The sequence below is a fragment of the Triturus cristatus genome, chromosome 12, assembly GCF_964204655.1.
Source record: "Triturus cristatus chromosome 12, aTriCri1.1, whole genome shotgun sequence".
In the NCBI taxonomy this organism is placed as follows: domain Eukaryota; kingdom Metazoa; phylum Chordata; class Amphibia; order Caudata; family Salamandridae; genus Triturus; species Triturus cristatus.
This window is the reverse complement of record NC_140595.1, coordinates 636,567,127-636,595,025: the sequence shown is the minus strand read 5'-3', so window position 1 is coordinate 636,595,025 and position 27,899 is coordinate 636,567,127. Positions and strand designations below refer to the sequence as shown.

The 27,899-nt window shown below is 44.2% G+C and overlaps 1 protein-coding gene across 1 annotated transcript in view; it reads right to left on the bottom strand.

Annotated features, from left to right (window-relative positions):
- ZCCHC14 (zinc finger CCHC-type containing 14) overlaps positions 1 to 27,899 on the bottom strand; it is a 680,296-nt gene that overhangs the window by 217,576 nt on the left and 434,821 nt on the right. Inside the window, exon 8 of the mRNA XM_085639437.1 lies at positions 25,500 to 25,764. Coding sequence (XP_085495563.1) covers positions 25,500 to 25,764 — 265 coding nt within the window. The remainder of the gene's footprint in view (positions 1 to 25,499; positions 25,765 to 27,899) is intronic.

The window sequence follows — 27,899 nt, the reverse complement described above, 5'->3', positions numbered from 1 at the left end:
TTGGGATCCAACATCTCTCAGACCATGTAGCCCTTAGACCGCTTATGCTTTGGCGTGCAATATGGATAAAGGAAGAGACATCTTTAAACAGAGCCATTATTGAAGATTGTCTCTCCACCGATAAGCATCTATCGATTCCATGGGTAAAATTTGTTTCTGATAGTTTTTACGAAATTTATGATCTTAATGTATTAGAGGATCATCATGCAGCCTCTTGTTTTACCAAAAATGAGTTGAAATCTACTTTTATGAACCACAGGAATGTGAAGCGAGGGAGGACCAGTGGTAATTTAACAACCTGTCGTTTTTATGGAAGTTTTAGTGAAACAATAGGGTTTCAACCGTATCTGAGTTTTGTTTCTAGACCCTCCCATCGATTTGTTCTGACAAGACTCCGTTTTGGTATTGTTCATCATCTGGTCGCATTTCCAAGCATTAGGAAACACCCAACAGGTTCTTGCCCATGTGATAATATTACCGCACAAAGTACTGTACACTTCTTACTGTTCTGCTCATTTTACGGAAATATCCGATCAGCTTTTTTAAAACCTGTTTTTAGGAAATATGGAGTTAGGACTGTAAAAGACACTATGAATCTGTTATTTAACCCGTCACCTGATGTATGTTTTTTCACTGCCACCTTCCTTCTACGGGCTATTAAAGCGAGGCCTAATCTGTCATTTTAAACTGTTTTAAAGTATTTATATGTTTGATTGTTAAAATGATGAAGTTTTTTATGTATGCATGTGCTTTTATGGACTTTGTTTTTAAGCTCCGAATAAAGCCTTATGAACTGAACTGAAGCAAAAGACACATGCCTGACCTGAGGACTACCTCTTTGCCAAATTTCAAGTAATTCTGTTCAGCCGTTCGGGCTGTACCTTCGACTAAAGGTCCTATGGGAAAAATGCATGGGGAAAACGCGTTTTGGGACCCCCCTTTTTTCTCAGCCCCCGCTTGACGAATCACCCCGAGACTTTCAGAGTAGGAGCTGAGCGGAGCGCCCCATTAGTTTTGAAAATTTCACGAAGATAAGTCAACCGGCGCCAAAGTTATTCAAAATAGAATTTTCAGATTTCCTATGGGAACTCAGTCCTAACTAGAACTATCTACTGGCGACCGCCAGTAGATAAAATATATATATATAAAAAAAAATATATAAAATATGAGCCCTCCAATAGGCGACTCGGATGAGTCCGCATTGGTTTGTGGGACTTGTAGTGTGTGCCTCAGTTGTGTGCCGCTGTCCGAGACGTTTCAAGCCTACCAATGGGCCTCCACTAGCACATCCGGCTTGTCAATCATCCATGGATGCCTCGACATTGAGACTCCGTGAGTCGGAGCTCCGTTGCCCCAAATTTCCAGGTGGTGCATCTCCTGCGGCTGGGAGGCCGCGTAAAAATCAAAGCTTCAAGGTTCCCACCTGTGGAGACACACTCTGACATCCACTGCAGCAACCTTCATGAGGTAAAAGCCGGATCGGCGGGTGGATCGTTTACAGCATGCCTGTCGATTCACGCCCGACGCGTTTCGTGCTCATTGCACTCTTCAGAGGCACAACAGTCATTTTGGCATAGAGGCCACACCTCCTACCTAAAAATAAATGCCCTCCAATGGTTAACCCAATTAAGCCAGCGTTGGTTTATGGGGCTTGTAGTGTGTGCCTCAGTTGTGTGCAGCTGTCTGAGACGTTTCAAGCCCAATGGAGGGCTCATATTTTCAAGTGGGAGGTGTGGCCTCCATGCCAAAATGACTGTCGCGCCTCTAAAGAGTGCAATGAGCACGAAACCCGTCAGGTGTGAATCGACAGACATGCTGTAAACTGGATCCGCCCGCCGCTATATATATATATATATATATATATATATATATATATAGCTGACCTGACAAATGCGTTTTTAAGGTTTCTGTGTGGTTAACGGTGTTTTTAGGGTTTGGGCTCGGTAAGGGATTAGGTGGTAACTGTTTTTTTAGGGTTTAGGGGTGGGTAAGGGTATAGGATAGTAAGGGTGATATTAGGGTTTAAGGATGAGTAAGGGTTTTGTGTGGGAAGGGTCTTTAGGGTTTGAGTGGGTAAGGGCATTGGTTGGTAAGGGTGTTTTTTAGGGTTTAGAAGTGGGTGAGTTTAGGGGTTAATTAGGGTATATATATTATTTTCCACTGAAAAAAAACAAAGGTTACTGGGACGTTAAAGTTAGGTTGACGTTTTACCCACACAAAACCATAGAAATTCAGCAGTTAAAGTTATACTTATACTATTTTTCTTCTTTTTATTGAAATTTCGTATAACACACACAGCGAAACCACAGTACTGCCTGTTCAGTGGTACAGGCAGATCACCGTTGTCATAGTGCAAGAACAAAAACAAGCATTTGCAATGCAACAGGTCTCGCATTCACGCGTGTTTGAGCTATTGGCATTGTAAATGATAATGCTTTTTATTTATGTTTTGGGTTTTAAAACATAAATAAAAGGCATTGTCAATTACAATACGAATAGCTTTAAATCTCGCAAATGCGAGACCTATTGCATTGTAATAAAGGGCCTTCTCGACCACTTGTTAGATTGTAAATATCAGAGGAAGAGACAGGCCCGCGACGTCTTCAAAGTAGTGATACATTGTGCAGTGAAGATGATGTGTAAGTGTAGCAAATTACAGACACAAAGTGTGAAGTGAGAGTTGCATATGATCCCAGCTATAAACACTAACAAAGCGCTCCTACACCTTTCACTCCGTGATTACACTGTTGTGGCTCAGGAGAAAGAGCGGGGAGGAGGGGGCTATTTTTTGCCCTCTCCGTGATTTGAGTGTGCAGTGTGGCATTGCGTAATGTTATTGCTATCTTTGGCCTAATAAAAAGCACTCCAGCTGTAGTAGGGCCCTGGCTTCACCCCCTGGTGCAGGGCGGGCTGTGCTTTATGGCAGGCATGGAGGGAGGGAGGGATGGTCTCTGCTGCAGCTCCGGCCTCGTACAGTCCCCCTGCTATTACTAGTGAGCGAGAGGCACTGAGGTGGTAGTATTGGTACTGGTGGTGGTGGCATTAGTGATGGTGGTATTGGTGGTGGTGGCACTGGTGGTGGTAGTATTGGTAGTGGTATATGGTGGTATTGGTGGTGGTATTGATTGTGGTGGTGGTGGTGGTATTGGTGGTGGTGGTAGTATTGGTGGTACTGGTATTGGTGGTACTGGTATTGGTGGTACTGGTATTGGTGGTGATGGTATTGGTGGAGGTGGTGTTAATAAAACAGGCTTTTGAAAGGTTGTTTTAGTGCAGATGACATGTAACACATATGTGCTGTTGTCAGCCAATTAGCACACCATTATGTGCTTCCTGGAATTCACATGACTTAATTCGCTAATCTTTTTTAAATCCATTTTACTTGGGGGGGGTTGAAACAGACACGAGATAATGCCGGGTGATTGAAAGCAGGCGCCCGTGTTACAGGGGCGGCCGCAATGCTTATAAAAACACAAGCGGTTTCAGCTTAAGCATCGCGTGTCCAGCCTGCAGTAAGAGAAACTCAAAGTAAAATAGTGCTTGCAGACTAAATAACAGTTCCAGTGTAATAACCGAAGTAAGGGGCCAGTAGCCACGGGAGGTTACAAATTAAGACAAGGCCGTACTAAGGAGGGACTAACAGGCCTATTAATGAATCTGAAGGCCGCATTTACGAAAGACGACACAAGTCAATGAAAAATATGGAAGGCGAGTGGGCGCGGCTTCTCTCCCATACTCTACCACAGCATTCTCGCAGAGCGAGCAGCGCATGCTCGCTACCGCTGGGCTCGACCTAATAACATAGTCTATCTTCTTTCCAACCTTTGCAATGTAATATAGCGTTTTACATCTGGGTAACATAACCACTGATTGGCTTGTTCTGGACGCCCCATCGGGAGTGCACCAAAGGATGATAGTTAGGCAGCCATGTCATGTTGTGATGCGCAAGGGTCCCTTCCAGTGTCTGCTCCTTGTGGGGTGTGCAATAAGTAGGTCTTTAGCGGCTCCCACATATCTCGAGGTCTGGTGCTCATTGGCAAAAACTCTGAGTATGTGGTTAATTGTTCTTGGCAGTATACCAGATCCTGCAACCATTCTTTGAATTTAGGGGCCCTTCCCCGGCCCCATCTACATGCAGCTTTTTGCTTGGATAGTAGGAAACCTAGGACCACAAATCTTCTGACAGATGCCTCTATATGCTCCGTATAGCTGAGCAATGCGTTGAGTGGGGTAAGGCTTATATGTGTTCCTACCGTTTGGGATATGGCTTTCCCAACCTCCTCCCAGAAGTTGAGAACTAGTCTACAGGACCAGGCCCGATGGAGGAAGTCCGCTCCCTCTGCACCACATCTTTCACAGCGGTCTGTGGGTTTCAGGCCATACCTACACAGCCGTGCCGGGGAGCAATACATCCTGTGCAGATATTTATAATGAATAATCCGTAACCTGCTTTTCACTGTTATCTTTCTGCTCTGCTGACAGCAGTACGTCCACTGTGCAGCTTCCAGTGAGAAAACTCGGAACAAAGGCTGTTCCAAAAAGAGCAGAGATGGGTTTTCAAACTCAAAACTAACACCCAGGGCCTCAACGATAACATCCCTTGGGGTCTTCTCTAAAAAAGTGGGCTAATGTATACTGTTATATCTCCTCTTGTAGGTAACACTCACAATGCCACTCCTTCCTATAGGGTCCTCCTTTCAGAAACTCACAATGGGTTGATGGACCTGTATAGTACAAGCATCTCAGAGAAAGGATGCCTTTGGTAGTTCCCATTCACCCACAGAAGATTAATTATAAATAACAGTTTTTGTTTGCACAGTGATTTAGGTATAAATGAAAAGTTCCCTTTTTTGCTCACAGTATATTGTATCCTGGATACACATTACAAGTATGAATCTGGCACTGTGGATTTAACAGTCCTCCACATATGAACATTCTAGATTTTGCAACACTCGAATCTCGATGTTTTTCAAAATAACAGAGCGTGTCTACCTATAGTGAATGAGGCATGAATGAAAAATCCTTTTGCTTATAAAATATTGAATCCTGGTTAGTCATAAAAAGAAGGAATCTGCCACAGTGGATTTACCATTCTTCTTGGAACGTTACTGGTTTTGTAACATCTTGCCCAATATTTATCGATATTTTTTGATATATATTTATTTAAACCAAAAATGTCTCCCAAGATTAATTGTGTCCTGCATTTGTGACATCTATGATAATAATCCTATGTCCCCAGCAGTTTTCCACTACAGCCGGCCATTTTAGAAGACCAGAGCGGTCTAGTGTTTCGTTTTGGAGATGAATAACGAAGTGCTCCACAACTCGTCTCTCTGAAATAGTCAGCCTGGGACACACATCGGTAAGATGCGGTCTCCAGTTAGGCACAATACACTGAGGATGGCCTTGAAGAAGTAAGTCAGCTGGGCGGGAGTTGCAATTTGGCAGGACGCCACCTGTTTTTCATCTATAGCCCCAAGGGGAGGTTCCCGTTTTCTCCACTTTTGGAAAAGGATCATGCCCTATTTATTTCTTGAAACTATAGTTAAAACAAGGTGTTTTCCTTGTTTCCTTGCTGTAGGGTGTGACTACAGGCCACCTCCCCCAGGTCACGACCATGGCGCACTAATATGGCATCTTAAATGTATGTAAGGTTTCTTCTTGGTGTTTTTTGTGTCAATAACTGTACCGCCAATATTTATGTATAGGCGTTTTTTTCCAGCCACGGCACGTAATTATATGTCGGTGGACAGAACATGGTTTTTACACACTGTGTGACCACCCAATGTATATACGTTCTAATCGCACCCCCCACAGCTTGGTGTTCACTTGATAATCGTGATATATCAGCCAAGGCCTGACACGTTGTTTTTAAACTCTCCACTGTTTTTCTTTATAACAGATACGGAATGACGTTACAGGTTTAACAAATCGTATGCATGTTATGTGAATTGTGCATGGTATGCAAGACAAAGTGATCCTATTAGATGACAGCACGGAACAGGTTTACTACCAGTCCTGACGAAGAGCCATTAGAGAAAAGGCTTGAAACATGTTGACCACCTTGAAGAGTTAAACTCATTAACAATTACCTCTTCAAACAGCACCCCCTGATTTTAAATATACCGGATAGAGGTAGGAATAAAGTAAGGGTCCTACTAGTCAGGTATTTTTGACCTGTTAGCACATCTTTAACACTCCCCTCACCAATCACAGTCTTTATCATAGATGTTATCTCTAAAGTGCTCCCGCGCATTTGTTTGGTTGCAGCACGCCTCGATCCGCGGCGGATCAGGATGAAACCCAATGATGAAGCATTCCACCAAGGGGTAACCCTGGTGGGTGAGGGTTTTCTAAGAGAAACAACGTTTTTCAGATATTTTCCATCACAGTGGAGATTTTTGTTTATCCCCCCCCGACTGTTTTATTTTCTATCTGTTGACTTCTTCCAGTGAAAAGCCTAGTTCTGCCTCCCAGCTTTCCTGTGACCTGTCTTGGGGCTGTTTCCGTGCAGCGAGCTCACTACAGTACAGTTGCACCACTGCATGGGAAGGGTTAGCAGTTTGAAGAATGGCACACAATAGAGCTAAAGTTGGCAGCTCCTTCGGGAAAGCCAGAGTGGCCGCCACAACATCCTGCCTCAACCTAATGTAGAGGAACAGCCCCATCGGAGAGGGGTCGTGCCCCGCAAAGAACTCCCTTCTGTCATGGAACCTCCCGTTGAGGTACAGATCCCCCCCCCCCCCCCCCAATGTGTTTATAGCGTAAAGGTGCAGAATACGGCGGCAGATTCCCTCGTGGGTTACAAAGGAGGTTGCTTTGATAGTCTAATGGTAATGCGGGAGAGTACACCATAGGGATATGCATTCGCTGTGCGATGCTCTTCCATGCTGCCTTTGTGCAGGCCACCGTGGAATCCCTACGCCCACCCTTTCCCAGTTGACTCCAAGGAATCCAGTTAGTGGCGTGGGAGCCATGTACCCCTGCTCCACTGCAAGATGTGCTATAAATGGTGGAGGGTGAAACGCATACAACATATAGTGTGCATGTGCACACAGGTAGTAAATTTCTGGATCCAATTTTTCAAAACCCCCTTTAGAAAAAGGTGAGTGATCCATAGGATTCTAGGCAGCCTATCCTTCAGGCAAGGCAAATTCAATGTGCCCTCAGGTTCCTGAAAAATAGGCGCCCAGGAGCGTAGGGGAAGTTTATAAATAGTTACAGCAGTAGTGGCAGAATTATCATTTTCAAGAGCGCTATGTGTCCTGCCATGGAGAGGGGCAGAGCAATCTATTGGGAAACGGAATCGGTTATGGAGTCTAACACCTGCTGTAATTTGCTCTCAGTTTGTTCCTCTGTTTCGAGTGACAACTATGCCCAAATATTTCAACTCCGATGCACTCCAGCTCAGTGGGTAGCCCGAGTGACAGGGCGGGGTATTATAAGTGAGAGGGAAGATCTAAGATTTCTCCCAATTTATTGTGACGCCCAAGTAATCTCCAAATCGGATAAATTCTCATAGCACCCCATTGAGATTTTCCTGGGGATCCCTGACAGAGTGTAATGCCATACATGTAAAGTGACACTAGGAAGTGCCTAGTAGGATATCTCAATGCACATTCCTGGTGGTGTTGCCGGAGAAAAGCTGCTAATAGCTCCACCGCAAGGGCAAATAGGAGCGGGGACAGTGGGCAGCCCTACCGGGTGCCTCAGGTTATAGAAAACGCAGTGGAGAGTGTTCCATTGATAAGCAGTTTTGCCACAGGTTTCTAATATAATAGTCGTACCCATGCGCAGAATCGTGAGGGTAAGCCCATACGCTGCAATACGGACAGCAAATATTTTCACTCAAGAGAGTCAAAGGTATTAGTGGCGTCAAAGAAGACTGCCACTGCATTTAGCTCCAGGTCTATGTCTTGTATGATTGAGAACAAGGTGCATAGGTTATGTGAGGTGGCCCACCCTGAGATTGATTCCTGCCTGGTCTGGCCGTACCAGACCTTCCATCAGCAGACTTAGGCGATTTGACAAAAATGTAGCCAATAATTTTACATCATAAGTTATTAAGGACAAAGGCCGATAGGAGTCCGCACTATCGATGGGCTTGCCTGGCTTTGGAAGGGATATAATGAGGGCCTCTCCCATGGTATGTGGGAGCGTTCTGACCTGTAATGCCTCTTCAAACGTTTTTTTAAGTAATGGAGCTAGCATGTCTATGTATGTTTAAAAGAATTCTGCCGACAGTCTGGAGGCCTTTGTCCGACCCCAGTTGCAAAATTGCAGCTCCTATTTCATCGTCCTCAAAGCCAGCTGCGAAACATTTGCTTTGGTTGTCACTCAGCCATTCCAGCTCCACTGTTTATAGATAAGGATTTATGTCTAAGGGGCCAGCTCTCGGCGATGTGTAAAGCGGGGAGTAATGTGCCAAAAAGGCGTGCAGTATCTCCTCAGTGTTTTTGTGGGAGGTCATGTCTGCACTACGGATCTCCATGATATAACTGGAAAAACGGGGTTTGCGTGTCATCTCTGCTTGCGCTTTCCCTAGCCTTTCCCATCCTCCGTATCTCTCGGCTCTGTGGTACTTACCTCAGGATAGTCCTTCATGTTCAGCTGTGTTTTGATACTCTGAGTGTTACCCTGATGCCTGCACGCGCCTTCTCTGCCCGAGGAGAAGTCAATTCACCTTCCAGATCCCGAAGCTTCCTCTCCAGGTCCCCCAAGGTGTTCCTGATGTCTTTTAATATTCCCCCTGATTTAGCAATACATATGCCCCGTATAGACACCTTCAGAGCTTCCCAGACCGTTGCCAAGGTGGGCACCGATTCTATATTGCGTTTGAGAAATTCTTCTAGTTCCTGCCCCAATTCCAATCTAAAGGGGGTGTCTAGTAGTGACTGCGTAGGGAGCCTCCAGGACATGTGGTTGGTGAGGATTCCCGGTGGGCACAGCCGCAGACAAACCGGGGAGTGGTCCAAGTATGTTCTAGCCCGATGTTGAGTGCAAGTGATCCAAGACCCGAGTCCTCTGGACACCAGCCAGAAGTCCAGTCTGGACCAGCTGGAGTGAGTCGTGGAGTAGCATGCGCCCTCCCTATGCATTTGATGAGTGAATCGCCAGGCGTCGAGCAGGCAATGAGCCTCCATGATTGACTGAAATTGGCGCTGAGCCCTTGTATGACGCGGTGGCTGGGGGTGAGAGCAATCAAGGGCTGGTTGTATAGTGAGGTTGAAATCGCCGCCTTAGATAACATAGGAGGATCCAATATTGCCGACCAGGCCCCACAGAGAGGTGAAAAACATCTTGTCCGTGTTGGGTCCATAGCAATAAACCAATGTAATTGAGTGGGAGGACAGCCTTCCCCAGATTATGTTATACCTTCCTTGAGGGTCGCTTAGGGCTCCCTCTACCACGTAGGGGGCCTGCTTCCGTACAAGGAAAACTGTTCCTCTCGAGTAGGAGGAAAACTATTTATGCATTACCCAACGTGCAGCAAATGTGGGAGCAGGCCCCAGGGCCGTGAGTGTTTCCTGCAATAGGGTTATATGTATATTGTGCCTATCTAGGTAGTTTAGTAGGTGCCGCCTCTTTCGCAGGTTCCCTAGTCCCCGGATGTTCCATGTTAGTAAGTTCAGACCTGCCTGCTTGTTGCTACCAGCAATGTAAGCTTTTATTCCTTGAGGTTTCTACCATGATGCCCTCCCTGGGTCTCTTACTAATCTTATCTGGTTATGTAGATCTGCCTTCCTGCTCAGTTGCTCTGTATGTGCTGAGTTGCCTATTGTGCTCCCACCCCCCCCCCACGCACATCGGCCTCTTCAAATTGCAGTGTAATGCCCCCCCAGCTGTTCCCCCTCGCAGGCCAACTTGCCCTCAAAATAGCCAAGCATCCTAGTGTTGCAGTATTCCAGCAGCTTTGGTCTGTACAGGCAGAAGTGCTGTGGGAGGCTGCATTAAAACAGTAAACAGAAGAAATGGAGTAAAAAAATTAAAAAAAAGGAGTATCAACATTAAAGAGTAACAGAATGTGTCGAAGAAAGAAAGGAAGGTGATTTAACAAATAGTGAGTGAGAACTCCTTATCGAATTGTGGGGGTTCTCCTGTTGGGTTGTCTTGCTCAAAGGGCGGTGCAGAGCCTCCCCTGTATAGTGCAACGATGTGTGGGTGGGGGTGGGAGAGAGGTGTCTGGGGATGCAGTGTGATGCATCCGTAGTGTCCATTTTACTGACAGTGATGCTGTGCCCGTGTTGATATTAAGCCCAAGGCTGACCATTCAGTCTGCGTCTGTGAGAGTGCAGTATTGTACAAGTTTCTCCTCCCTTGTTCAGGAAGAGTTTTCTGCCTGGAGAGGTGTTTGTGTGCCGTGCATGTCCACAGCAGCCCCGCGTTGCAGAGTGGGCCTCGCCCCGGTCAGTGCATGGTGCACTCCTCTGTTTAGTCTATGTCTGATGTTGACGAGGTAGCTCCGCTTCCAGGTGCAGAACCTCCTACCCGCCCAGGGTTCTTGGGCAACTTTTTAAGAACTCCATTGCTTGTTGTGGGGATGCGCAAAAAATGCTGTTTGCCCTGGTGAGTAATTTGAAGCTTTTCCGTGTACAGCATCGCGTATGTGATGTTAGCTTGTTTCAGTTTCTTCTTGGCAGGTAGAAAATTATTTCTTGCTTCTTGGACCGCGATTGTGAAGTCCGGGAACAGGACGATATTGTGCCCCTCGAACACTAGTGGCTGTTGCTCTCTAGCCATTCGTAGTGCTCAGTCAGGGTCTGTAGTAGAGTAGTTCGGCCACTATAGGCCTGGGAGGCGCCCCAGGGGAAGACCTCACCGCGAGTGACCGGTGTGCTCTTTCAACCACCAGCAGCGAGGAAAATGCCTCCTTCCCAAAGCAGGTGACCAGCATGCACTCCACAAATTCCTCAATCTTCCCGGTGTTGGTAGATTCGGGTATACCCAGGATTCATACGCTGTTGCGTCTAGATCTGGCTTCCAGGCCTTCATTTTTAGCCGCTATGACCTTCAGAAGGCAATCCATTTCCTTCACTTGCTCATTTCTGCAGGATGTATTGTCTTCGAGATCCGATATTCTATGCTCTGCCTCGCCTATACTGCCATATTGTTTTTCCAGTTTTTGGGTTATAAAATCCATACAAGTGCACATGGTATCCATTTCAGATTCGATCGAGGTGAGGCTACACTTCATCATTACCAAAAACGTTCTCATATCTTTCTCTCCTGTATGCTGGCTAGGATCATTTCCTTCCGTCATTTCCAGATCTCGATTATGACTATGCCCCCTTGCTGATTTTCAGGGCTCAAAGTACAGCTTTGATTGTTTACCGTCTGATTTACCCATTTTTTTCCCGCGTACCCCAGGTTTTATGCGATCAACAATATCGTGTGCAGGGGCGCACTGTATTGCATAGGGCTCGTTGGCTCTCCTGATTTCGCCCACTTGCCTATCAGGCCTTTTGCTCCACCACTAGTGCGCTGCAGTCAAATGTCAGAGGCGCGGATGAACCCCTTAGTGAGTACCTCACTGTCGTCTGATCTGGATTTTGAGGCAGGCGGAATATAGTTTTCCGTATGGGGGCACGGAGGTGTGTTGCGTGCCCACAGGATACGTTGCAGGCCTAGTGGCCTTCGATCCTCCGCCACAGTGGCCTCCCCTCTCAGTAGGAGTTGTTGTCACGGTGCTCTCTCCTTGTTTGGTTCAGGGCCTGCGACTGGGCATGAATTGGTGGTGTCGCTGTGTCTCCTCCAAGGCCGGGAACCCACAGGTGAGGAGCGAATGAGTGAGTTTAGCTAGACATCACCTCTACCAACACGTCCCGGATGCCAGAAACACTGGGGAGGTAGATGGGGGAGGGGTGCGAGTGTCTTCCCCCTTCACACCCATGGTAACTGGGGGGAGGGGGAGTGACCCCTCCTGCTGTAGCCTCGTTACTTTTGCAGCACCTTGTCCCATTGCCCCAGTCTTCACCGTCCCCTCAGACATGCGGTGGGCCCACAGCAACTGCATCTCGCGTTGGAGCCGCAGTCTTTTTCTCAGCTTTCCTTGTTTTTACTGTCCCCAGGCCGCAGTGGCCTTATGGGGTGCCGCAGTCTTCTCTGCCTGCTCAGCCCAGGACTCACGTTGCTGCACAAAGTGGCGGGCTGTGCTATCTCTTGCGAGGCAGCGGCCGTGCAGTATGGCTCCAACGTCCGGTCTTCTTCCACCCGGGATGCCGGTCTGCCGGGGGGGGGAGGGGGGGGAGGGAGGGGGCGGTAATGCTGCCCCCTGCCTCATGACCATGATGTTGGGAGGTGAACCCTCCCTCCAACACAGTGCTGTGCGTATGATGGTTGCTTTGCGCTTTATCTCGGCGCCCCCGTACCTCTCTCGCTGCGCGACATCAGCCTCTCTGTAGTGGGCCCCTGGGGATCAGTCCCGTACAGCGGCACCACAGCTTCTTCCTCGGCCTACCATATCTTCTCAGGCTTGGCACTGCATCTATACGGTATGTGTTCCTCGACCGCTGTCTGCCAACTTCTCACGGCAGGTCGCTGCAGCGGCGCACTCTTCTGCTTCTGGCCCTTTGCGCGATTGTCGCGGTCAGCACTGTCCCGATCGTGCAAGCCGGTTTTTCTGCCTTACAGCATTTCCCTGCACGCTTACCTCCAACTTGTGTGCACTTGTAGCACTTGACAGGCACTACGGATGCAGGAAATGGTTGTTTAGTTCCCCAGACTCCAGGAACCTCACAAATGTGCAGCCATCTTGCTAGCCCGCCTTAGAGCGCCCCCTACTTATAGTTATACTTATGTGAAGAAACTTTAACACATGGTTGAAAGTAACATCAGGCTACGAATGATAGCTAATTTCTACGGTTTTGTGTAGGCAAACCGTCAACCTAACTATAATGTCCCTGTAACCTTTTTATTTTTTTGTGAAATTCATATTTTTAAAGCAATATATATTTACCGTACATTATTATGACCACCGCTGTGCACGGGTGGCCTGGTCTGTGGCCAGGCTCTATGACAAATCCCTTGCATGCACCCAATCCCACGCTGTGCAAAGCCTTTGAGTGTGCGCGGCGGAGGTATGGTGTTTGAGTGGGTGAGTTTTTTTCTTTCCATTGCGCTTCGGATCCACAGATTTACACTAGGTGTTGCGCTGTGCACCACGGTGGATCTACACAATTTTTTTTGGCTGTAATTTGGCAATTTGTTTGTACATTAGGGGTCCCTCAGAGACTCCTCTATGTGTCCTATGGGGTAAGGATACCTCTATCTTGACCCCTTATGTGTGTTTTTATTTATGTTTTCTCTCCGGGATCCCATCTACGAAACAAAATAGTAGCCGCAACTATCCTTTCAGTTTGCGGCATTCCAATCAGGGCCTTGATTTTAGCGCAGATCCGCATCCCTAGATATCTATATATATTTCCCTTAAAAACTCCGAAACTACTGCACAGATTTACTCCTAATCAGAAAAGGCACATTCTGTGGACCAAGATCTAGCTTTCTGCAGAATTTGGTGCAATTCCATTCAGCGGTTCGGGCTGTAGCAATGTCTAAAACTGGCAAAATCCCCACAGACAATGCATGGAGGAAAAGCATTTTTCGTCAGCCAGGGATATTTCAATGCGCGCTGCGTGGACACAGGCGCCTTAAAGGGGTTTTTCTGTTACCTTGTGATACTGCTGACTTAGCACAGCTTTATTTTGTTATTTGCACTGACTTGCCTGTTTGCACAATATTTCAAGCCTTCAGGAACTTTTTAATCATTTTAACTCACCAACCTTGGTCTGACCACTTCGTGACATACTTTTCTCGGGACGTGACTAATCCCGAGCCCTTAGCACGTTCATTTCGCAAACCTGCCATCGGCAGAATTGCTCCTTGTGCGTTCAACCAAGTCCTGGAAACTTCTAGGCCTATCCTCTCGGGTGACCTTGAGGATCGACTTGATGGTTTTACCAGCTGGGTCTCCAAGGCAGTTGACATACTCGCCCTGCAGTGCTCTCCCATGTTGTCTAGGGAATCTCCTTCTAAGCCCTGGTTCAGCCCTGAGCTTAAAGCACTTAAACACGAATGTAAGATTTTGAGCGCGTGTCCCATCACATGATTAGTGTCCCGAAGCCAAGCTGATGCTCAGAATCAAACAGAAGGTCTATTATGAGGCCATAACTTCTACCAAAAGCCAATTTTATTCAAACCGTATTGTCTCTGCTAAAAACAACGTTAAAGAACTTTTTACGATTGTTCAGAGCTTAATGTCTCCTTCGGCTCAAGCTAGCGTGTCATTTTCCTCAGTCACCTGGTACGATACTCTCTCGAATTTCTTCTTGAATACGATCCGCACTATTCAGGCAGCTTTTTCGCCCGGTGACACTGGGACCATGGCAATTGTTTTGCCTTCACCTGCTGACGTTGCACATCGCTTCGATGCTTTTAAGCCGGTGGACTTGGCTGACTCCTAAAGTTCTTAATCTGGCTCACCCTCTGATCATTGCCCTGCTAGACTGCTAGCAGCAGCAGAGACGATTAAAGTAGAGGTGAAAAGCATCACCAATTTGTCTCTCCAGACAGCCAGTGTCCCGGCGGCCTGGAAGCAGGCCAGGATTCTACCACTTTTAAAAAGCCGTCGCTCTTAATCCAGGGAACTACCGGCCCATTTCTCTCTTGCCTGGCAAAGGTGTGTGAGAAGGTTGTCAACAAACAACTTACCGTGTTCGTTGAGAGGGAGGGTATTCTGCATCCAGCACAGTCAGGGTTCCCGGCTTCCCACAACACCGAATCAGTCCTGGTGGAGGTCGTGGAGGCCATTCGGGAGTGACTGAACGCCGGCGGGAGGGCAGCATTAATTCTGCTTGACTTCTCGGCGGCATTCGACATGGTCCCGCATTCCCTTCTCCTTTCGCAACTTACCAGGATCGGTGTGTCTGGTACTGCCTGGAACTTACTTAGATTCTTCTTAGAAGGTCAGGCCCAGCAGATTTGGATTCCTCCGTCCACCTCCTCTCTTCAGTCTGTGACCACGGGAGTTCCCCAGGGGTCTTCCCTTGGTCCCCTTCTCTTTAATATTTATGTGACACCTTTAGTCTATCTGGCCGAGAGCCTGGGGGCCAAGCTGATGGCCAATGCCGATGACACCCAGCTGCTATTTACTTGGGATGATAACGACGAGTCAGTCTCCTCGGTTCACCACTGTCTAACATCCATTTTTAAATAGTTAGCGGCTGCGCAATTAAAGTGTAATGAGGAGAAGTCAGAGATTCTCCTCTTTGGAAAATTCCCTCCTAACTTCCGGGAATTTCTTTGCCCACCTCTGTAGTGAAGCCTGCCAAGAATTTGGGGGTGTGGTTTGACGAGAGTCTCTCTTTCTCAAACCATATCAAGAAGCTGGCCAGCAATTGTTTTGGTCTCCTCAAGACTCTGAGGAAGTTCTTTCCTCTCCTTCCCCAGGCAGCGAGAGAAACGGTCACCTGTGCACTCATTCTGTCCTGGCTACACTATGCCAATGCTCTTTACTTTGGCATTCCGGGCTACTTGCTGAAAAAGCTCCAGGTGGTCCAAAATGCGGCAGCCAGACTTCTTTTGGACATCTCGCCAGTAACAGCGTACGATAACACCTGCACTCACTGCATTGGCTCCGTGTGGAGGAACGGGTGAAGTTCAAATTGTTGGTTTTGGCCCACCGAGTTCTGCATGGCCTTGGCCCTTTCATTCTACAAAAACGGTTCTCTTTCTATGTTCCATCTAGACAGTTGCGCTCTACGTCCCTTCGCCTTGCTCAGGTTCCCCAATTCAAATACAAGAGGCTAGGAGGGAGTTTGTTGGCAAGGAAGGCCGCTGTTGCTTGGAACGCACTGCCCCTTGCCGTACGCAACATCCAGGACCCAGCAGTATTTAAGAAAAACTTGAAAACACATCTTTTCGCTTAAACAGACACCCTTATCCTTTTTGGCTTCGCACCGGGACACTCGTGAGTATCAGTGCGCGCTACAAATTAATATAACATCACTCCCCCTTCATGAATAACCCGGAAACTTTCCAGGCAACAGATGAACTAACTTGTGTACTAGTTTTGAAAATTTTGTGAAGATGTGTCAAACTGTATCAACGTTATAGCCAACAACAAAAAATGCTTTGTCTATTAGAAAAGATGGAACTAACTATAACTACCTATCACCAGCAAGTTATTTATATATGTGTGTGTGTGTGTGGGTGTGTATATATATATATATATATATATATAAATACACACACACACACACACACCCACACGTATGTGTGTGTGTGTGTATATATATATATATATATATATATATATATATATATATATATATATATATATATATATATATATATATATATATATATATATACAACTTACAATTCACCCATACATATAGTAAGAGTTCAATTGATTACTTGGATATACATCGAAAATGAAAAAATAAGAACCACCTTATTCCGTAAAACCACTGCATGTAACAGCATTTCGTCAGCCAACAGTGCACACCCCAGAGCTCTTAAGTGGAGTATTCCGTACGGAGAATTTCTAAGAGCCCGTAGAAATTGCTCTGAAGATAATGAGTATGCGGAACAGATAAATGGGATGTACAACAGATTCAAGAGACGAGGATACCCAAAGGCTGTTCTGGAGGATGCAGGGATGACAGCCCAAAAACAAAAAAAGAGAGAAAATCTATTGATGCGTAAGAAAATTTAGTAACCAGGTTCATCACGGACTTCAATAGATCCAACAAAGCCATCAAACAAGCAATTGGAAAACATTGGAACATACTTAAAAAGGATCATGAACTTAAACATCTCATACCTGAATATGTCAATATCACATACAGAAAGGTGCCGTCCCTTGGAGACCTCTTAACCTAAAGTTATTTTACCAACAAAAACACACAAAAGCACAATTGGCTAATATGTAACGGTTTCTCCAAATGTCCATAATGCAAAGCATGTTGTATGGACGCAACAGAGTGGAGAAAACAACCATACAAGGCAGTAAAAGGCATATCAAAGAAAGGATAACATGCAAGCCCACTCACAGAGTTTACCACCTGGAATGTGGCTGCAGCAGACAATATGTTTGCAGCACTGTCAACAAACTAAAGCTGCGCATATTGCAACATATAAGGGCCGTAATCAACACAGGCTTCACATATGTAATGGCAAAACACATTTGGAAAGATCATGAAGGCCAACTGGAGAATACATTTTTTCTGTCCGGCATTGAACATATTTCGATTAAAATCAGAGGAGGAGATAGAGAAGCAGCCTTGAGAAGAGCTGAATCGAAGTGGATATTCAGGCTGGGAACCGAGATCCCATGGGGCCTGAATGCAGATGCTGAACTGTACACATTTTTATAGTATTCCCCATGATGTCTTTTGATCATTTATGGAATTTCTCTAACCTTACTTGAAAATGCCTTTTATCCTGCTACCAAGGTTAAAATGAAATGTAGTTATGTACCAAGAGATTGTCTCCACACACCAGGCATAGGGATTAATGATAGGAAGCATGTTGCTTTTGTGATATGAAATTTAGGAAACTGTGGTTTTGCACTATATTGTCTCTAACATTTAGAAAGTAGAATCACACTGTTTTAGACACATATGGAGAGGATTGTCATATTACTTTTAGACAATAATTGATATTGATATTGTTTTTAGCTGTAGGATGAAGTCTTGACTAAGTAGTTCTGATGGAATATAGGATTAGCACAAGGCAACTTCTTTGTACTTCACAGGAATAGCACATTAAACTGTATATCAATAAGTGCAATAGAGGAGTTTATATATTCATACATAGGAGAAGAACGTGGCACCTTATGTTCCTTGAATTCTTCAGGAATAGCACCATGCACTTTATATCAGTAAGTGCAGTATAGGAGTCAATATGTTTTAACATAGGAGTAGCACGTAGCACCTCATACTCTTTGAACTTCACAGGAGAAGCACATTGCACTTTTTGCACTATGTTTGGATCTACATGAACACTTTAAAAATAATTAGGTGCACTTTATATATCCATGTGTAATCATGTTGTGCTTTACATCCAGTATATTGATACACCTTCTCGCTAAATATTTACCATCATTATAAGAGGCGTTGTTTGCATTTTAGAATGACCGAGCACACTGCAATTTTAGATGCAACATAAGGGAAGCACATCGCACCTCGTACATATGTGTGCAATATAGCAATTACACATTGCACTTTTACTTTCTGTGTGTAATATAGAGGACAAACGTTGCACTTTATCTCCTCCTATACGTTTCTAACTAAGCATTTCTCCTTATACATAAGTAAATGTCACTCCTGAAGCGTAATTTCAGATCATCTGTAATAGCATAATCATATATCCAGTAATCCACTATGATTCTCTGACCCATATGTCATATAGAATTTTATGTTGATCTTGTACCTTTAATTTGAGGTGACGTTAAGACATAGATGCCGTTTTGTCGATACACCAATCAATAAAAACTTCCACTCAAATCCTGTGAGAAGCTTAAGTTATGTAACCATAGTTCACAATGTGCTATAAGAACCTACGAACAGAAACAGTGTGTATCCCTCACATGTGATCTGCTTGTCTGAAATTTAAAATGCTCAAATTGTGCATTTTAATTGTTTACTTCACAGCTATGTTGCCCAACAATCAATGAAGTCATGATATATTCTACTCTTGAATTATTGTAAATGTGTCTTTCCCCTTTAAGAAATATACAATGTTTTTTTAAACTAGTGATGGGAAAGGGAGCAGTAGTAGCTTTAAAAGACACTCTGTACACTTAACTCTATGACCCTGTAGAAGGCTATGGCCGAAAAGTGTAGGTCTGACTTGGGGTATACATGCAACTCGCACTTGCGTGATGATTGCTTAAGAAAACAGAGGGAGCAGTTCAAGCCTAATAAACTGCTCTTCTAAAGATTCCTGTGTGCTGTCCCTCTGCTTCGTCCTGATTAATCGTGTGATAAAGGATGTGTGATGAAGGCATTTGTTGTAATGTCATGAAAACCCACGGAGGATCGCCAGCTTGGAGTGGTCAGGAGGCTTGCATGTCTCAGTGACAGAGAGCTATTAAAGCGGGGACTTAGTTTTCTGGCAGGGTCACCTAAACTGGACAGGTCAAAGGGTAGAGACCAAATGAAGCTCGATCCACTGGTCGTCCAGGTTGGAAGTTGGGCACAATGCTAATAACCTTGTCCTATAAAGAGCCTTTGTTACAGAACCAGCAGCAAGAATCAGTAAATTGTCTGGGTACGAGGGACTTCCAGTGTTCCTGCATGAGACATGCATGACTGACAGTAGTCAAAGCCACAAAGAAACTACTGACAGGATGACGAGGTTTTGAGTGCCAAGTGCAAGACTAGAATTGGATTCTGAAATGTACAGACTCTGTATGACATAGGAAAGGTGGCTTAGAGAACATCTGAGATGAGGCATTGCAACCTACACATCCAGAGGGTCAGCAAAAGTAGGTGCCCCAGATCTGGCAAGATGAAAATCACCATAGGAAAGACAGTTCTACTCTGGGAGGATGACCAACATCAAAGGAGTAGCCATCATCCTAATCAAGGGGACAGAGGAATGCCTACTTCAGTGGAAGTCAGTCAACAGCATACTAATCAACAAGAAGGAGTGCTGTTCTGATAAGTATTAAACATTTCACTGGCGTTTGATTGAGAACAAATCAGTCGGGGATTATCCCTTTTAGGATGCACAAGCCCTCACCCACCTAGGTGGCATGCTTCATTACTGGGCCTATATACTTGCTGGGCGGGCACTGCAGATGGGGGGCACTTTGCCGGAGATCTTTTGACTTGCGCTGCTGGGGATGAGGCCGAGAAATAATGCCCTGTGCCTAGTTTATGGTGAGGGATGAGGTAGATTGGGAGAAAGAAAACTAAAACTGGTAATGGATTGCCAAATGCCCATAAATGTTATTGCAGGGAACTTTTATCAAGGTTAAAAACAGATAGAACCCATAGCGAGAACAATGGACCTATGTTCTCATAAGGACAACATATGTCTTACCTTGTGTGCTCAAAAAGAGTCAATTGCAATTCTTTAGGACTGGATTATATGCCCTAATCTACTTTTGATTTAAACATGTCAGTAAAGTATGTGTAATCTGTGTACCCATAGTCACACATCAAGTGGTGATAGTGATTATCTCACAAAGGGAGGCCCAGATCTGTCAGACCCTTTCCTGAAAGTGAGAGGGCCACTTAGAGTTTCAGGGAGCAACTGCTCGAGCTCACAAATTGTGGCTCGAGGAGGTGTAGTGGATAAACATATCCTGCTCATAAGAACTGTGTAGTTTCACCTTTATCGATTGTTAATTTAGAAGGCAGAACGTGCTGAATTACCCAATCCCCTCTCAAACCTCTCTATAGGTTTTGGAACAGCAGACTCACGACAGCCAGATTAAAAGTCCGACAACTGACGCAAGCGGAGTTTGCAGCTTTCCCTAAACACCTGGAGACAGTGATGGGGGACTTGAATGCTAAAGTGGGAATTGACAAGACAAAGCATTACAGAGCCATGGGATAGAAAGATTGTGGAACAATGAATGACAAATGATCTGATCTGGTCATAGGATGGACTCTCTTCCTTCATTGTGATATTCACAAACTAACTTGGTACTCACCCAATGGCAGAGAGAGAAACCAAATAAACTACCTGATAAGCGACACCTGGAGATGCTCATTGCAAGGAGCCAGAGTGAGGAGGGGAGCGGATGTCGGTAGTGATCACCACCTAATGACCGCTCTTGTGAAGCTGAAGCCTAGAAAAACAGAACGCAAAACCTCAGGAAGACAGCACTTCAACATGGCAAAATGAAGCACCTCATGGAGGCCAAATCTGAAATAATGCAGGAGAAGTAAAAGTAACAGTACATAGAAGTGAACAAGGCATTCAAAAGAATGGCAAGAGCAGAGTCGTCGGCGTACATAGATAAACTTGCCAGCTAAGCAGAGGAGGCAGCAAGTACGTGAAGGAAGGTCTTCATATTCCTAGCATTCTGTGGTCGATCATGGACAAGCAAGGCAGACAACTCACAACAAAGAAAGTGCAGAAGGCATGCTAAGTCGAGCACTTAAAAGAGGTCTTGAACAGATCGGTACCAACAATCGAAGTTGTCATCCAAGAAGTAGAGAAAGACTTGGATATGAACACGACCCCACTGAAGAAAGAAATTGTCACCGCCAGCCTATCTCTCAAGAACACAAAACACTTCTGGCCAAGACAATCTGAATGCAGAAATGTTCAAGGCAGAAACTGAAACGTCAGCCAAGATCCTTCAACCACTGTTTCATCGATTTTAGCGGGAAAGCACCAGATGACTAGAACAATGGCGACATCATCAGAATTCCAAAGAAGGGAACATTAACAAACTGTAACAACTAGTGTGGCATTACCCTTCTGTCAATTCAGAGTAAAATCCTGGAGAAAATTATTATATAGCACATTTCTGATGCAGTGGACAAGCATTTAAGAAAAGAACAGACTGGGTTTTGCAAGGGTAAAGGGTGAGTTGATCAGATCTTTACTCTACGTAACATGATAGAGAAATGCATGGGCGCCGTGACAACTATACATGAACTTCATTGACTTTGAAAGCTTTTAAAAGGTCCCACTGTGACAGCCTCTGGCGTATACTGAGAGCCTATGGCATACCACAGCAGGTAGTTCTCATCAAGAGCTTCTATGATAATTTCAACTGCAAGGTGTGAGGAAGTGAGTATAGTTTTGAAGTCAAGACTGATATGAGACAAGATGGTTCGGTGGACTCGCCGTGCATCCTATGGGAGGCTTAGAAGACAGTGATCCGAGGGCACGTCCAGGCTCTCATGGGGTGAAGATAAAAAGAGGCAGCCCGCAGTTGGGCATTGAAAGAGGAGATCAGATCCTTGGAGGAAGATGCCTTGAGGGGGGAGGCCTTGGGGAGGGTGGGGCAGTGTCCACCGTCTCTGAATATGGCAACAAGAGTTGAGGGACCTTACAGAGAACGCCGCGAGGGCACACGCCCTGGCGGTGCAGAGGCTATATGATGTGGGGGATGAGGCTACCAAACTCATCGCCTGGTTAGATAAACGAGACAAAGGCTGGAACTGGGTCACCGAGATACACGATCGAATGGGAGGGGTACATACCATGGGCGAAGACATAGCCAAAGTGTTCGCTACATACTATGAACAGGTATACACCTCCCAGTCCCACCGGTCAGGCGAAGACTGTGTGGAGCTCCTGAAGACCCTGCCCTTACGAACCCCCTCTAAGGGAGACAGGGAGGCCTTAGATAAGGAATTAACAGTGGAGGAAATAGAGGGAGCACTGCAAGGGCCCTAATCAGGCAATTTAGCAAGGGTCTAACGGCATAGACTGTATTATTCTCTGCGACGGCGATCAAGACCTCGACAGCGAACAAGTTGGCACCTCATCTCAATGTTGAAGCCCTCAACACTGAATGGGAGTGGCCTACATTTTCATTGTGATGACATTTTGTTTTCATCCTCTTGTTGAGTCCTCAGAGAGTGGTGGTAGGGCACTGGTAGAGGACAGACCTTCTCCTCACTCACACAACGTCACTGCTCCTTCAGATAGCATCTCCTGCTGTTTGCGCAGATCCTCCTTACCATGCAAATGAATCTTCTCCCAGACCTTCAGGGTGAGCCTGGAAAAGGTCCTGCAGTGATGGCATCAGTCTGAGATGTGACTGTCAGGGAGGCAAAGTATACAAAGATCATGAGGATCTGACTTTGCCTTTCTTTATCCCACAAGAAGGACACTTCACAAATAAAGATAGCATTTTCGGTGAAGAAACATATTTTCTGTCACAGATGACAGAAAAAACACTTTAACAGTCAAAAGACTGAGTGATGCTTTTTTGAACAAAATCTGAAGAGAATGATGTGGAAAAAAGTCAAAAAGGCACAGCTGAGTGCTCCAAGAACCGGTCACCAGGAACCAGAAATAAGACCTGAGCTAATTGACAGCTGCTGAGCATGATGGGATACTGGAGGACTGTGGGTCCTTAAAGGTGCAGTGACAGTTTTCACGTTAACGTAACTGCAGCCAAATGGCTACACTGTGGTGATCCACTGAATTCAATTTACTTTAAAAAAAGTTTGCAAGTAGGTTTTGAGGAAAAATGACTCATTTAATAGTAACCTCTATTCTTTAATATTATATCAACCTTTCTAAAAGTAAATTAATGGAATTAGCTAACACAGCCTGTTTTATAGGCTGCAAAAATACTTAATGACATGAAAAAATTTGAGCTTCCAAAATTTTGGCGAAAATGGAACAAAATATATTTACAATACTTACTCGTGGATCTCACACGTAGGAAGAACTATTCAGTGCTTATAATCAATGGCTATCCCCTGAAGGAGAATGCTAATTAAGTTTATCTAAATAAACTTTGAGAATTAATCTTACCTACCAAGTACTTGATACCCAAACCTAAATTATTTTTGACCTATTTCAGAGTAACGAGACACACAAATGCTAAAAAATTGCAGGAGCTAAAATTGGTTTAAAATATTGTTCAAGTTGATTTAAAATGAAAATGTGATACAGGGGTATACTATAGCATTACATACAACATAATCAACCAATAACTCCAGCTACTGACCCTCACCTGATGTATGCATATAATGTGTGGAATTGTCACCTATGAGAGTTGGTGTTCAGTATCGACTCCAAGGCGAATATTACTTTCAGGCAATTAATGTGCCGGCAGGGTTACTATTTATTAATTCTACCTTGCCCCAGCATCGCTTCTTTTTGTTAAGTGCCAGTTCTCTGAACAGACCTTGTGCAGAGAAAGAATTAGCCAATCAATCAGTTACAAACTGCATTCTGAAGAATCAAACTAGCTGTTCTGATAAACATTCAAAAGGATGTGCTAGCTGTGACTCATACAAACACCACTAAATGCTGCTTTATTAATAGCAGCATTTGCAAATTTTCATAACCAATGACGGCCATGTGAACTGAGCTGCAATGTAGATACTTGTCTGATTGAAAATAGTTTGTGAAAAATATTGCATGTAAAGATTGTGGTGGGATGAAATCCAATGCATAAATGAATGTATTGGAGAGTCAAACCGCAAAGAATGAGATTCTCAATAACAATGGCAAGTACTAGATGTCTGAAATTAGTTTTGCAAAATAAGACAACCCGTCATTTGTAGTATCCTAGGGAGCAAAACTGCATTACATCAGGTAGAAACATATCATCAGTAATTATGAACAAAAGTACCAATATCAACCTATGAATGGGGTCTGAAAAAATATATATTTAACAAATGCATAATATATATATATATATATATATATATATATATATATATATATATATATTGTCCACAAAGCCTTTCCGCGATGAAAAAAGCGTTCTTGAGCCCAGTTCCTTTAGCGTGATTATTTATTCAGAAATAGCAAACAAACACCCGACGCGTTTCGGTTCCCATTACTTTTTGATTGAGTTCTCTCAAATAATCGAATTTTTTGCCAAACGTAAAAATTTGGCCCCTTTCATAGTCTAGTTGATCGCGATAAAATTTACTTTGTTTTTTCATTTTAATTTCTTCCTCAGCCTTTTCCAACCTTGAGGTGAGTTTTTTCATTTCTATTTCAAATTCATTTTCCGAATATTGGCTTTTCAGTTGAGATGTAATTTGATCGATTTCTCTTGCCAATCTCTCAGTGTCCTTTAATGCGTATTTTATCAGCAGTTTCAGCATTGTCGTTGAACATTGATGGTTGTTATGTACCCATTCTTCAATCAGTTCGGGGTCTGGGTCACTGAATGTTGGGGTCAGGAAAATGCGCAGACCGCGTGGTACGCAAAATGTAGTATACAGCGAGATTGGTTAACTGCGCGGTGTTAGATAAAATCTTGGTTTGTAGTAGTATGCTCACTTGAGCTGGACTTATCACTACAATTGTTTTGAAATTACCACGCGCAATTATGTTTATGTCGCTTCTATAAGATATTGTAATCAGTGGCAATTACAAAATGTTTGGAACAGTAACTTGTGACGATTTGACCATTACAAAATGGATGCCAAATTTGAAGGTCTTTACTATTGAGTTGGGGCAGGTAGTCCTACTTTTATGTTTATGTTTGGTTCAAACACTATATGTAGCACTTTTCACAAACTGCTGATTACCCGTGACCAAGGTGCAGTGGCACCGAAACGCGTCGGGTGTTTGTTTGCTATTTCTGAATAAATAATCACGCTAAAGGAACTGGGCTCAAGAACGCTTTTTTCATCGTGGAAAGGCTTTGTGGACAATTGAATGAGGATCGCTACCTCGCTTGAGCCCGCCACCGCAAAAGCGGCAGGGAAACCAGCGAACTGTTTGAAAAAAAAGAAAAAAAAATATATATAAATATATATATATATATATATATATATATATATAGACACACACACACACACACACACCATCTAACATTTAAACTATACCTTTTTCATTGACAGCTGACTAAAGACAGTGTAGTACTTATGTAAGCGTAATTTTCTGAGCCATTCTAAAATCTCTTGTTGTTCCTGGGTCTGAGGACTCTGCAGATTTGAAGGCATCAGTAGAGGGGAAGAGTTATCCACTGGAGAGCGGTATGGTACAGATGAGCTTCCTGAATGGGAATAAGGAGAGACTTGAACTCCAGGAGTGTTATGATGTGGTGTGTTGCTTTGGGAAGACTGAATACTTGCCACACCACAAATAGGCCTGAAAATGGAAGAAAAAAAACAAAACACAATAAATGTTGATTTTAACAATAGCTTTAATTATGCATGTTACGTGTTGCAAAATGTAATCTCTTTAAAAAAATTATTGAAGAATTCCACATAATGGGATTGCTTCTTTATTCAATACTGCACTTTGAGAACCCACTTCAATACACTATGAACTAGTCACATTTCAAGTGTCAACTATGCATTTGGGTATAAACAGTTATTCAATCTAACCTTTGCTTGATAAAACATACCCAGTTATCTCCCTCCTCTTTCCCCTTTCATCACAAAGACAAATGCTTATTTTACAGGTTTTTTATTTTCACAGGTAGACTGTAATATGTTTGCTTGCCATGGTTCAGGCATACATTGGTTATACATAAGAACAACATCACAGACCCTGGTCTTTTGGTGTAAACTAGTTCTTGATTGGATATCAAGTATTCTATAAAAGGCAAGTCATAATTTCAGCACAGATATGAAGCTTGTGTATGATCTCTTCGCACACTTGAAACATCTATATAAGTATGGTGGGATTGTTTCTTTCTTCCACAGTCCTGTACGATTAAGCTTAGTGGAATGGAATGTTCCCAACTTCATTTTGTGATAATGGAAAAAAGAAATCTGCTTACTTTTTCATAGCAGTGTTCCCAACTGTGCCATGCAGTACCACAATGACTTGACACCTGCACACTGATACCCGTTTCTTTGCTTCCGTGCCTTATGCAGGGAATACAGAGCTACACTCCTGTTTGTCAGTTTACTGATTACTTTTAATGATTTTAAAGTGTGATATGGAACGAGGTCCCCATCGAAAAAAGGTTTCCAGCCATGCCGTGACTGCAGGAAGCAGATGTTAGCCATAGACTAGCACAAGGTGAGTCTTTGGTGTCTATCTCAGGGGGCACGACTCATGTGATAAGTACGCCATTATTCGCCCGAAGGTGATCCAACACCAGGAGGTGAAGTTATATGTTAGGAAACAAAAGGTGACACAGCTTTCACACAGGTAACACTCATGCTCCAAGTTGCGTGCTCGGATGAAGAACAAAGCGATGCAGCAGTACTGACTGCACTAGCACCAGAGGATAATCCGATGCCAGTGCCAATGTTGGACCCTGGCCCATTTCAGCTCAAGCCCTAAGTGTCACATTACGAAATCACAAATGCACAACTGGTATTCATGCAACCCGATTCTAGCCAAGTGCCTCCACTGCATCACATCTACCAGCAAATTTTTCAATATCTTTTTGGCTCTGACTTTGATCCTATGCCAGAGTAGGGGACACTATAATATGATGAGGGTGATGGGGATGACTTGCTCCCCACTCGCGCTGATGCCTTATACATTGATTTACAGAAATCCAATGGACTTCATACCTCGCCTGAAACAGAGCTTGACTAGCCACTTTGGCCACCAATGGAAGATGGAGGGTCGAAGGGCAGCTAAGGCACTAGAAAGTATAGTTTCTTACCTTTAACTCCAGTTCTCTTAAAGGAGTATTTCCATGATAGTCATAATTGTTGAATATTCCTGCCTGTCTGAGGGGAACCCGGAGCGCGTTTTCCAATATATCTTCTTAAGTGCTTAAGTTTGCCTTTCTTCAGGAAGGCCTGCATAGTCACTTAAGAATGTTATTATTCATCCTATAGGTTTAGGCTACAGTGGTCAAAATTATTCATCTTGCTGAAACAAAAGGGAAATAGTCCAAGGAGACATGCATTTAATGCATTAATTGTTTTTTAAATTAACAGAAAAAATCCCTCAGAAACCCTTTTGTTGTGTAAGAAAGGATGAAGGAGTGCAGGACAGTATAGTTCATAGGCTGTCATTATAAAGAAAGAAAAAAGGAGACTGTGTCTTTAAGAATCCTAGGGCCTCCAATATCCCATCATGCTTAGCCAGAGGCAGTTACCTTAGTTATTTTTATAGGCGGTACAAGCTGATTTATATAGGAGCATGAGAATGTCTGTCTAATCCACCGGGAAGGAGGGAGGGTTGCTTACGACTATCATGGAAATACTCCACGAGAGAACTGGAGCTAAAGGTAAGAAACTATACCTTCTCTTAGGGGATTTCCATGTATATTCATAAGTGTTGAACAGAGTAGCAAGCTCATCCCCCCCTGA